The 12,327-nt window shown below is 38.1% G+C and overlaps 1 protein-coding gene across 2 annotated transcripts in view; it reads left to right on the top strand.

Moving 5' to 3' along the window:
- The window catches only part of Gabra3 (gamma-aminobutyric acid type A receptor subunit alpha 3), a 240,372-nt gene that overhangs the window by 160,439 nt on the left and 67,606 nt on the right, over nucleotides 1–12,327 (top strand). For both annotated transcript variants that reach the window (XM_087599124.1, NM_017069.3), the window contains exon 5: nucleotides 3,308–3,528. In XM_087599124.1, the coding sequence (XP_087455250.1) occupies nucleotides 3,308–3,528 (221 nt within the window). The remainder of the gene's footprint in view (nucleotides 1–3,307; nucleotides 3,529–12,327) is intronic.

Here is a 12,327-nt window from a genome sequence, read left to right as displayed (position 1 = left end):
TCTAGTTCACCCCCTTTGCTAAGGTTGGTGCATTTCAAGATTGTGGCTTTATATGGCAGTCTAGTTCTAGTTTATAGATGGTCAGAGTCCCAGTTTATACCTGTTGTCCCAATTATTTATAAAGCCTCTTGATTCTCAAAGGTGTTCCAGTTCAGGCACCAATTTTAGGTTCTCCCCATTCTTTAGCAAGGATGTGAATGGGATGCTGGGGGGCATAAAAGATAAGTCTGTTTAATTTATAGAGTTCTCGGACGTTAAAGACACACATTAAGCATACATTAAACAATACATTTCAGGGAAGAGTTATTCAAAGTATGATTGGAAGCAGTTAGTAGTTTAGATTTTCACATATGTCTAGCTGCTATTTCATTGTTTAACCTGTCTAGTTAAAGGATATCTCTGTGCTTTTTGGTCCTTTTTGTTTAATTTTAATTTTTTTTAGAATTGGTAAAATTCAAAAATTGAATTAAAGGTATTTAGTAAAACTATATTTAGCACTCTGCCAGTTACCAAATATAAGTCATATAATAATTTTAAAAAGCACAATTTTAAAGTTTTAATAAAATTCAATAAAAAGCACCTAAAGTCTATATCTTTTAAAAATCAAAGTGAGTTTTAATCCACATAGCCTTTGAATGTTTAAATTTATTGAAACTTTTGGTTCTTATGCTTTATGGCTATCTATAAGACATATTCATTGTATGTGAAGAATTCTTTTCTTCTTTTCAACTGTAATGACTTTTTAAAAAGTCTTATTTTTAGAATAATTTTTTACAAAATAAATATAATAAGATAAAACAAAACCCATCACATCAAATTTTGACAGAAAAAAGCCCTAAGAGTACACATAAGAATCAGAGACCCATTTGTTTATACACCCAAGAATTCCATAAATACACTAAATTAGAAGCCTTAATATATATGTAGAGGACCTGGTACAGAACTGTGTAAGTCCTGTGCATGGTTTCTCATGAACCTTGTTCTCTTGGTATCCTCCATCTTTTTACCAACCCCCCCCACCCCGCTTCCTGGATTCTTTGAGCTCTCAGAGGAGAAGGGATTTTTTTTTAATTTGGTTTTTAACCAAAACCAAGCAAGGTTTTTGTTATAGTCTGTAATTAGATGTAGGGGTTTTCATCTTCGGTGGGTCTCTTGCTTTAAAAAAAAAACTGACCAGAAGTTGTAGGTCATGTTGGCCTGTACTTTTTTTTTTTTTTAGAGATAATAAAATCTTTTTTTAAAAATTAACTTGAGTATTTCTTATATACATTTCGAGTGTTATTCCCTTTCCCAGTTTCCAGGCAAACATCCCCTCCCCCTTCCCCTTCCTTATGGGTGTTCCCCTCCCCATCCTCCCCCCATTGCCGCCCTCCCCCCAACAATCTAGTTCACTGGGGGTTCAGTCTTAGCAGGACCCAGGGCTTCCCCTTCCACTGTTTCTCTTACTAGGATATTCATTACTACCTATGAGGTCAGAGTCCAGGGTCAGTCCATGTATAGTCTTTAGGTAGTGGCTTAGTCCCTGGAAGCTCTGGTTGCTTGGCATTGTTGTACATATGGGGTCTCGAGCCCCTTCAAGCTCTTCCAGTTCTTTCTCTGATTCCTTCAACGGGGGTCCTATTCTCAGTTCAGTGGTTTGCTGCTGGCATTCGCCTCTGTGTTTGCTGTGTTCTGGCTGTGTCTCTCAGGAGCGATCTACATCCGGCTCCTGTAGGCCTGCACTTCTTTGCTTCATCCATCTTGTCTAATTGGGTGGCTGTATATGTATGGGCCACATGTGGGGCAGGCTCTGAATGGGTGTTCCTTCTGTGTTTGTTTTAATCTTTGCCTCTCTCTTCCCTGCCAAGGGTATTCTTGTTCCCCTTTTAAAGAAGGAGTGAAGCATTCACATTTTGATCATCCGTCTTGAGTTTCATTTGTTCTAGGCATCTAGAGTAATTCAAGCATTTGGGCTAATAGCCACTTATCAATGAGTGCATACCATGTGTGTTTTTCTGTGATTGGGTTACCTCACTCAGGATGATATTTTCCAGTTCCAACCATTTGCCTACGAATTTCATAAAGTCATTGTTTTTGATAGCTGAGTAATATTCCATTGTGTAGATGTACCACATTTTCTGTATCCATTCCTCTGTTGAAGGGCATCTGGGTTCTTTCCAGCTTCTGGCTATTATAAATAAGGCTGCTATGAACATAGTGGAGCATGTGTCTTTTTTATATGTTGGGGCATCTTTTGGGTATATGCCCAAGAGAGATATAGCTGGATCCTCAGGTAGTTCAATGTCCAATTTTCTGAGGAACCTCCAGACTGATTTCCAGAATGGTTGTACCAGTCTGCAATCCCACCAACAATGGAGGAGTGTTCCTCTTTCTCCGCATCTGTACTTTTGCTGTGACATATTAAGCCAGTAAGATTTTAGAATTTTACTAGCTGAGTTGTGATAGCTTGAGAATTTTTTTCCATTTAAACAGCAGCAAACTCACAAACACCACCTAGCGTATTTGTTTGAGTTAGTGGAGGCCTACCCTATTTTTCTAAACCCCTTTTTACAGAACACTTTTATGGGGTAGTGGGGTAGTCCAATTTTCTTCCAGGATTAGAGGTAGATGTTACACTCATTGGGGGCCCATCCCATTTGTGGCACTGTTGCTTTCAGGAGTATCACACCCAGTATTCTAGATTTCCTGCCAACTTGGCCAGTAATGTTGCATATGCCAGGAGAATTCTAGATTTGGAGATCATGTTCAAGAGAAAAATTTTTTAAAAAAGAAAGAAAGAAAGAAAGAAAGAAAGAGAGAGAGATCTCTTCACTCTCCTGGGTGAAGAGATCACTTTATATGCATGAGGACTTGTTTGGATCTCCTGAATACATACAAAAAGCTGGATCTCGGACTCAGATGAAATTTGTATTTAAATATATGTTTTACTTCTCTGGTAACAAGTGTAATGACCTCTAATGTTTATATGAGATCATTCATAAATAAAGACAAAGAAGTTTGTTTGTTTTTTTAAACTAGTGTTGTCATAGCAAAAAGAAGAAAAGTCTTTTGCTCAACTTGTATTATATGTATGGGGTGACTTTTAAAGTAAAATGTGTTATAAACACACACACACAATATTTAATTGATTAATACGGCAATGATTTTCGATCATTATCATTTATCATACTTACTAGTAAGTACTTCCAATAGACTCCTCTATCACAGGAAACATTTCAGTTAAGATTTGCCAAGGGTATTGTTTATCCTTATCATCTTTCTACTAAAACTTTGTTTCACTCTTTCTTTCTCTCTCTCTCTGTTCTAGGAATATACTATTGATGTGTTTTTTAGACAGACATGGCATGATGAAAGACTGAAATTTGATGGACCAATGAAGATCCTTCCACTGAATAATCTTCTGGCTAGTAAGATATGGACTCCAGATACCTTCTTCCACAACGGTAAAAAATCAGTGGCTCACAATATGACCACACCCAACAAGCTGCTCAGACTGGTAGACAATGGGACCCTCCTCTATACAATGAGGTAAGAGAGTGATAACCCCTACACAGAGTATAGTGGAGCTAGGACTTAAATTGCAAGTTGTGGATTTTAGGATATACACTGAAAATTTCTTTGGTTTATCATATTAAATGCTTTCTTTCACAACAGTTGCCATGGTCATACCATCTCTTCATAGCAATAGAACAGTGACTAAGAAAAATGTCATGGCATTTTGACGTCAAAGAAGATTATTTTGGAAGCATGTGCAATATAATATTCTTTGCTCTAACAAAGAAAGTTTCCTGGTTTTTGTTCTTACTTTTATTACTTTTGGATAGCTTCATTGTTATCAGTTTATATTTCCTGACTCTTCTGCCCATATTAATGATTATAAATTTTGAGTTATTGAGATGACCTGTACCTAACAGGTGTAAACCTTCAATTACAGATTCATCCAGAATTATAAACCGCTACTGCCATAGTCCAGGTGGATTCTTCTACCATAGAAGCTGGCAACAGACATTTATAGTTTATATTTGATGCTACTTTGTGGGCATGAAGAATGCAAAAGTCATGGGATTATGCAGGCTTCATCTAAGATTTCAAAGGAAAGACAAGGAGGCTTGGAGATAAATAGCAAGATCAAATTCCCTGGGAGTAACCCTGAGAGAGAGTTATGTGTATCTGTGAGAGTAAAGCTGAAAATACAGAAATTTAGACATGCCAGGAAAATGCAATGTCTGCTGAGGAAAGCTGCTGGAAATGACTAGAGCCAGACCAAAGTAACCGTATAGGCTGTAACTGGAAAAATCCTAAGAATCATGGCTGTCTAAGTCCTTTCTGGTCCTGGGATTCTAAACACAAAGGTAGAGAATTTAATTTACTCCCTATTGAGTTTTAGTCTTTTCATACACCAGATATCTCCTATCCATGTTTCTATTCCTCCTGTTTTGAAATAGAAATGTTTAATATGTGTCATTTTACATTGGAAGACTTTTTTTTCATCTTAAATGAGGTCAGAGTTAAGAGTTTGTTTTGAGTATCAGTAAAGAATTTGGTCCTTTCCTCAGTGTTCAAACACAAGGGAAAGAATTTATGTAGTTTGGATGAAAGAGAAATGTATATTGTTAGATGGAATTATATATGATCTTGCCATAACTTTATTCAGAATTTACATATGGCTTGAGGATATATGTTTGAGTATCAAAGTTAACAAACATGGCCTTTGGTTAAATAAACTTGATTGCTATCTTTTAGAGATTGGAGAGTGCCTGGTTGAGTGGTAAAGCACACCTCTGTGTATGGACCAAGTATTCTTCAAAAAATGAACTAAGCCAAATATTGGCAGCAATAATCCATGAAATGAGGATGGAATTGTTTATAGGCACTGTAATTACTGATCAATATGGTAAAAGGTTTGATAATTTAAAAAAGACAAGAATCAACAGTAGAACACTGCAGTAGCAAGGGCTCTTTACAATCACCAGCATCTGTATCACAGGAATGCAGTGCTGCTTGACATTATTCTACCCACTGAACTTTTATAATCTTCATAACTACCGTAAGGCCAAGGGATTATTATTTCTAACTTAGAGACGAAGAAACTGAGAAAAATGGAGGAAAGAAAACAGGGACTATATAATGTCTTTGCAGTAGTTAAAGGTCAGGTTCTATCTGCTGTAACTGGATAATCTAGCACATATTGTCAGAGAGCAAAAAAGAGCAGATAGATAAACTCTGAAGGTAGTGCAGAAATAACATTTTTTTGTGACAGAGAAAAGGTTTGGCATCAAAACTATTCAGTTATTTTTTTCTCACTATATTTGAAAATATGTATGCTTAAAAGGAGGCAGAGAGAATAGGACAGGCATTGAATGCATGTGATATAAAAGAAGAATTTGGTATAATAGAACATCAGACTAGGAAGAGAAGGGAGTCACAATTGTATTAAAGTGGATGGAAGAAAAGATGTTGGAAGTCCATTGTATTTCTCACCTTTCCAGAAAGGATGGAGTACATTACATGGGAGTAGAAGACACAATGATATAATGAAGCCAATAGAATGATAAACTAGGTATGTTCGTTGTTAAAAATGTGAACAGTAAGATAATATAAAAGGAACAAAAAATGATAGGAAGGAATGAAACTGAGAAAAGTAGAATAGAGAATGGGTTATGATAGCAAAGGACAATCTGAGCAAGTAGTTAGGAGTGATTAGTGCTGTTGGAGAGGATTAGGGTTCTGTATCCAGGAACTTATAGTTCCAGAAGATCTGCCACCATCTTCTGGCCTCTACCAGTGCTTCACTCAAATGCACACCCCTCCACTCTCACATATACACAAATAAAAAGAAATCTTCCATAATATATTTTTGAGTTTTGGAGAAGAGGGAGGCAGAGAATGCAAGTGAGGCTGTAAGTACTGAGCTATGAGGAGAAAACATGAAGGTTCTTCTTGAGGAGGACCAAAGATGAAGTGCAGTAAATTATTAGTCACCAGAAAGAAGGGTCGAATGAAACAGACAAGCAAACGAGGCTTTGTGTGTATAGGTACAATGTCTTTATGCTTATTCTGAAGTATAGTATAGAGAAAGAACAGAAGTACAGAAGGTTGATGAAACCATTATTTTCCTAGCACAGCAGAGAGTACACCTTAGATCCCAGAAGGTGGGCGGAAAGAGAAATGAGGTACAAAACTCTGAGGTAAAATCTTGACTTTTTTTATGGCTCCACAAGTGATTCATCTAGTGACCTTCACGAGTCACAAGCTGTTACCTTTTTTTCAGTTCTTCATTTAATAACCCTGGCTGCTGCCTGCCTTGCAGCAACATAGAAAGTAGAAATTGGATAAGGCCTGCAGACCATTAGAATTTTTCAGAAGGACTCATTCTGTAGCACTGTTATTATTGTTGTGATGTTCATGAATTTTATTCTGGATTCCATTAGAACACTGTGAAGGAAGGACAGATGCTCAGAAAAATTGAACTAGATCTTTCATGCGTATGTAACTGGGACAGTTAGGTTTTGCTTTCCCTCATCTTGCTGCAGGATGATCATGAAATGTAGGCTAAGTCGTATTACTGCTTACCTCAGCAGCACACATACTAATATGATATCCATGTTTAGGAACCATTCTAAACTGCCCAAGTTAGAATGTGTGTGTGTGTGTGTGTGTGTGTGTGTGTGTGTGGAGTGTGTGTATGTGAATGTATATGTATATATTGAACCCTTTCTTTACTAATAATATAGTACTTACTAATGAAAGAAAGACAAATATGCAATGTTCATTATACTTGCTCTCAGTAATATAGTAAGAACCCTCTTAAATTTCTTAATAGGATGGAAACTCCTAATAAAATTTAACTATATTTTATTCCACTGAATCTCCTGCCTAATAACACATGTATAATAACTTAGTATGTGTAAGACTCTGGGATATGTATGAAGCTACACAGACAAGTAAGACATCACTTAGTTCTTAAAGACTTCATAGTATTGTAGTTAAGGAGGTATGTAAAATAAGACAAAAATCCCTTCATAGGGAGATGTATAAATGTAGAATCATAGCATAAGAAGAAAACAGAATAACACCCCAACATCAGAAAGCAAATAGAAAAGAAAAAATGTGATGCAGAGGCCATGGAAGAATGCTGATTACTGATTTGCTCTCCAAGACTTGGGCAACACCCTCTCTCCCTCTCCCTCTCCCTCTCCCTCTCCCTCTCCCTCTCCCTCTCCCTCTCCCTCTCCCTCTCCCTCTCCCTCTCCCTCTCCCTCTCCCTCTCCCTCTCCCTCTCCCTCTCCCTCTCCCTCTCCCTCTCCCTCTCTTTTCTTTAATCCTTTTTTACAGTCCAGACTTTATCCCCCTCCCAGTCTGCCCCCACCACTCCTCACCATACCTCCTCCCCCCTGTCTCCAAGAGAATGTCCCCACCCTGCACCCTACTTAACCAGACCTTCCCCCTCCCTGGGATCTCATGTCTCTTGAGGGTTAGGTGCTTCTTCTCTGACTTAAGCCAGACCAGGCAGTCCTCTGCTGTATATGTACTGGGGGTGTCAGACCAGCTGGTGTATGCTGCCTGGTTGATGACTCAGTGTCTGAGAGATCTCTGGAGTCCAGGTTAGTTGAGACTGCTGGTCTTCCTATTGGTCCACCCTCCTCCTCAGCTTCTTCCAGCTTTCCTCCTATTAAACCCCAGGGGTCCCCAGCTTGACCATTGGTTCAATATAAATATTTGCATCTGACTCTTTGAGCTGCTTGTTGGGCTTCTCAGAGGGCAACCATGCTAGGCTCCTGTCTGCAAACACACCACAAAATCATAACAGTCTCAGAGCCCTAGGCCTCCCCTGAGCTGGATCCCAACTTGGGCCTATTACTGCACCTCCTTTCTCTCATTCTCTTCTCCATTTTTGTCCCTGCAGTTACTTCAGACAGGAAGAATTATGGAACTTTGACTTTAGGATGGTAACCCCATCTTTCACTTGATGCCCTGTTTTTCTGCTGGAGGTGGTCTCTATGAGTTCCCTCTCCCCACTGTTGGTTCATCTATGGTCCCTCTCTTTGAGTCCTGAGAGTCTCTCACCTTCCAGGTCTCTGGTACATACTGGAGGCTCCCTCCCACCTCCTACTTCCCGAGGTTGCCTGTTTCTATTCTTTCTGTTGACCCTCAGGGCTTACTGATTTCTAATACAAGCCAAGGCCACCTGTCCATGGTGACACCAGCCACAATTAGCTGGATCCTCTGACATCAATTACTAATTAAGAAAATATACCAGAAGCTTGGCCACAGGCCATTCTGGTAGGAGCATTTTCTCAGTTGAGATTCCTTCTTCTTCAAAGATTCTAGTTTGTGCTAAGGTGACATAAAACTAGCCATCACAGAAAAACTGTAGCAGGGACAACAAAATTAGCCTACTGGGTCATTGACAGTAAATCCCACAAGAAATTTTCTTTTCTCTTGAGATATGATGTCACTGTATAACCCTGGGAGGTCTAGAACTGGCTATGTAGATTAAGCTGACTTTGAACTCACAGTGATAAACTGGCCTCTCTCTTTCCAGTGCTAGGATGAAAGGTATGTGTCACTGTGAGAAATCACTTTTAAACTTTGTTCTAAGTTATGTATAAAAGTAAATTATATTAAGAGACATGGGAAAATAGTAGAGAAAGAATATAGCAAGGTATATAGGACTGTGATATTAGGGGTTGAGGTAGTAGTAATACACTAAAGATCAGAGAACAGTTATGGAATTGTCCTGGCTTGGGGAAAGGCACGAACTAGATATGTTGACAGAACAATGGTGGTAATTTATGGAAAAAATGGACTGAAGAGGAAGAAATAAAACAGATTCATCCTTTAGATACACCAAACAAATTTACCCTTTAGATTCACCACTCTGAGAGCATGAACAAGGCAGATGGAAGTGAAGGAACATATACACAGTTGCTTATTGAACTGATATAGAAGATGTAACTTAAAGAACAAATGTGTTTCCTAAGATGTTGCCATTAGTTGATATATACAAGTCTGTATGTCTTCAACTAGTTGGATTCCAGCAAATAGAATTTCAGGGTAGTATGTTTTAGGAGTGGCACTCACAGTGCTTAATGCCTGGTCAGAGGCATGTATGGTTCAAGGTGGTTCATGGGAGGTTTCTATAGCCAAAAACTATAAATATTAAAAGATGTAATAATGATCCAAATACCAACATTCCTGTTGGTTGCTTCTAGATAACAATAGTCGGGAAGAAGCAGTACTGGCTGCACTTTCAGAAGACCTGAATTTGATTCCCAACACCCACACACTGCTAACAACCATTTGTAACCCCAGTCCTATGGGATTTTGATACCCAGTTCTAGCCTTGCACACTAGGCATGCATGTGGTTCACAAACATATATGCACTTAACATAATAAACAAAAATAAAAGGAAACAAATGTGAGGGACATGGTGAGATTCTTTGTGCTAATACAAACATCTGAACCCAGAAATGTTTGAAAGTTCAAGTGTAATCAATGGGATAGAAATATATTCATTTTGTTTTTTCAAGTTCAAAGCAGATATTCTTCATTGACAGGAGGTTTGTTTACAAGTGATGTGTTCAGAGACCCAAGGTCCACTCATCTCATGGCCCTACCATATTAAACACATAATTTTTAACAGTACTGACTTTTCTGTATGAAGTGAGTCAGAGAAAGAACAGAGATTGGTAATTGGGAGGTGACTCTGGGTTAGGCTATGAGAGCACACTCATTTCCCTCTTTTGAAGCCTTCTGCTTCTTTACTAGCCTCCTTTGATGGAAGGGATTGTCTGTATATGCCTTACTAGTGAGCCAAGCTGGGAAAATAAATACTGATGGGTGCAAAAAAATTCTAGATTTGTTTGAAAACTGAAACATCTGGTTATATTCTTAAAGTGTCACTTGGCAATGAGGATACAAGTTAGTGGGACATTCGTAGTCCAGGGATTGACAAGTCCTTGGACAAATGTAGTGGAAATTCAGGGTAGTAAAGGAAACAAGAATGAAGGAGATTTTTCTAGAGAACTCAGAAGCCAAGTACAAAATTTTAAAGAAACATTCAGAATGTCTATAGTATATTTTTCTTGGACACTTAATAGATTAAAGTTCTATTAATAATTATATTAAAAACTATCTCTAAATATTAAAGAAAAAATCAGTATTTAACTGATGAGAGGTGAAGGCTAGCAATTTTGTACTTCTTGAGAATTTGCCAGGCACTGTGCTAGGTGATATACATACATACATACATACATACATACATACATACATACATACATACATATATACGTACATACATACATATGAATGTATGTATATATGTGCCTCCCTTAATTTTCATAGCAATAATCTGCATTTATTACTGCACATAGTAAAGTGGCATAGTGAAGCTTTAAGATGGTGATTAAGGAAATTAATTGTGCATTAAGGTAGTTTCTAGGCTATTCTCTGTAAAATGACATGGAACACAGCAATAAGTGGGCATTAAAGCCATTGGCAATAGTAAATACGACAAGGTTTTAGAACTGTGGCCATTTTCTCTGGAGGGTTTATTTTGTTGTTGATATCCTCAAACTTACACTAAATAAGAATTTCATTAGTCTAGAGTTAGAACACTGCAAGAAGAGCTGATACTGAGAAACAGTTCAAAATTAAAGCAGACTTTTTCTCACACTACTGTCCACCACTTCTTGAAATACAGTGATGCTTGGGGACCACTTTTAAGCAATGAATATGAGCAAGACATGATGAGCTGCAATGGGAAGTGCAGGTCTGGAAACCAGGAGAGCTTTCACTCAGTGGGGATTTATAAAATGGAATACATTGTACACGGTGTTTTTTATGTGATGTGCTATGCAGTAATAGTTTCCTATATTTAGCTGAAAAACAAAGGAAATAGTCACTGCTGTCTCCATGTTGAGTCATCAAGAGGAAAGTGGTGTTTTGAACCAACTGAGAGATGATATCTATCATGCTGAGATGATGATTCCTTCTTTCAGGCTTTGATTGTATGATTTGGTCAGTTTTGCTAATGTGCTTGGGATATGTTAAAGGTAGATTGTTTGAATGTTAAAAACTGCATGATGCCAGGAACTCTCTCCCCTAAACTTTAATAGCAATGCTCTTTTCTTCCTACTTTAGATGTAAAAAATAACCTGCACTTGAATTTTCATTATAGAGAATGCTTCTGAAATGACCAGGAAGCCGGGGAAGCAATTGGACAGCATTTTAAATAGTATGGAATTTAGTGTAATCAAGGCAACGAAGCATTGATAGTTTTCTTTCACACAGCCCTTTTTTACAGTGGCTTTTGCTCTAGGGGACTCTACCTACAGTTCCTTATTCTTTGAACATTTAGCGAGTCTCTCTCTAATGAACAGCGGCAAGAACATGGAAGAGATGGAATGGCTTATTTGGAGATCTAGAAATTAGATGAGGAAAGAATGAATAAAGAGCAGAAATCAGTCACAAATGAGTCTGTGTGCTGAGTGCAATGACACACACCGCACATGATAAAGCAATGATTTGCCGTGTCAACCAGTATCCTAGGTATGCTACCATAAAAACAAACGAACAAACAAACAAGACAGAAATTCTTCTGTCAGAGCTACATATGCAGATATTTAGAAACCTAAATGTCATGGATTATAATATTTGTACAAAGTACTCTGTGATCTCTTGGAGCTGGAGGAAATCATGGTGTCTGTATGACATTAGCAAAGTGTCATGGAATAGGCAGTATTCAAGCAAAGATTTGAAGGAGATTTGAAGGTTGTACATAGAAAGAATGGACATTGAGGCATGGAGAAAAGATGGACACATCCTTCTGTGAAATCTCAAGTATTTGCAGAGGATGGAGAATGGGGGAAAGAAAGAACATCAGAAAATGAGGATAGAATTACACCTCTGAGGTCGTTGTTGAACTCGAAGTACATTCCCTCTGAATGCTACAATCAGTGATAAGGTGGATGGCCTTTCTGCCCATGCACCGAGTCTCCTGTCTCTAGCTTGAGGATTTAATGGTTAGTCTGCAGACAACTGGGATTCTGGTGACTAATGCACAGCTTGGTTTGGGTGTATGGGAGGGCATATTTCAAATGACTCATCCAGTACTGATAATGGCTATTAGTGATTTACTATCCTTTCTTTTGCACTATAAATCCCAGATCCTGCCCTTAAGTCCATGCTTGCAGAAATAGTCTGCCTGGCAACCCAACTGCTTTCTAGATTGTGTTGCCCATCTTTTTGATCTTAGAAATAACATTTCTCTGAGTATAGAGCACATTGATCCACTTACAAAAGGTGTAATTGACAGATTGTCT

This window comes from Rattus norvegicus, chromosome X (assembly GCF_021556685.1).
Source record: "Rattus norvegicus strain SHRSP/BbbUtx chromosome X, alternate assembly SHRSP_T2T, whole genome shotgun sequence".
Classification (NCBI taxonomy): domain Eukaryota; kingdom Metazoa; phylum Chordata; class Mammalia; order Rodentia; family Muridae; genus Rattus; species Rattus norvegicus.
Note: the sequence above shows the minus strand (reverse complement) of the source record. Positions and strands in the feature narration are given on the sequence as shown.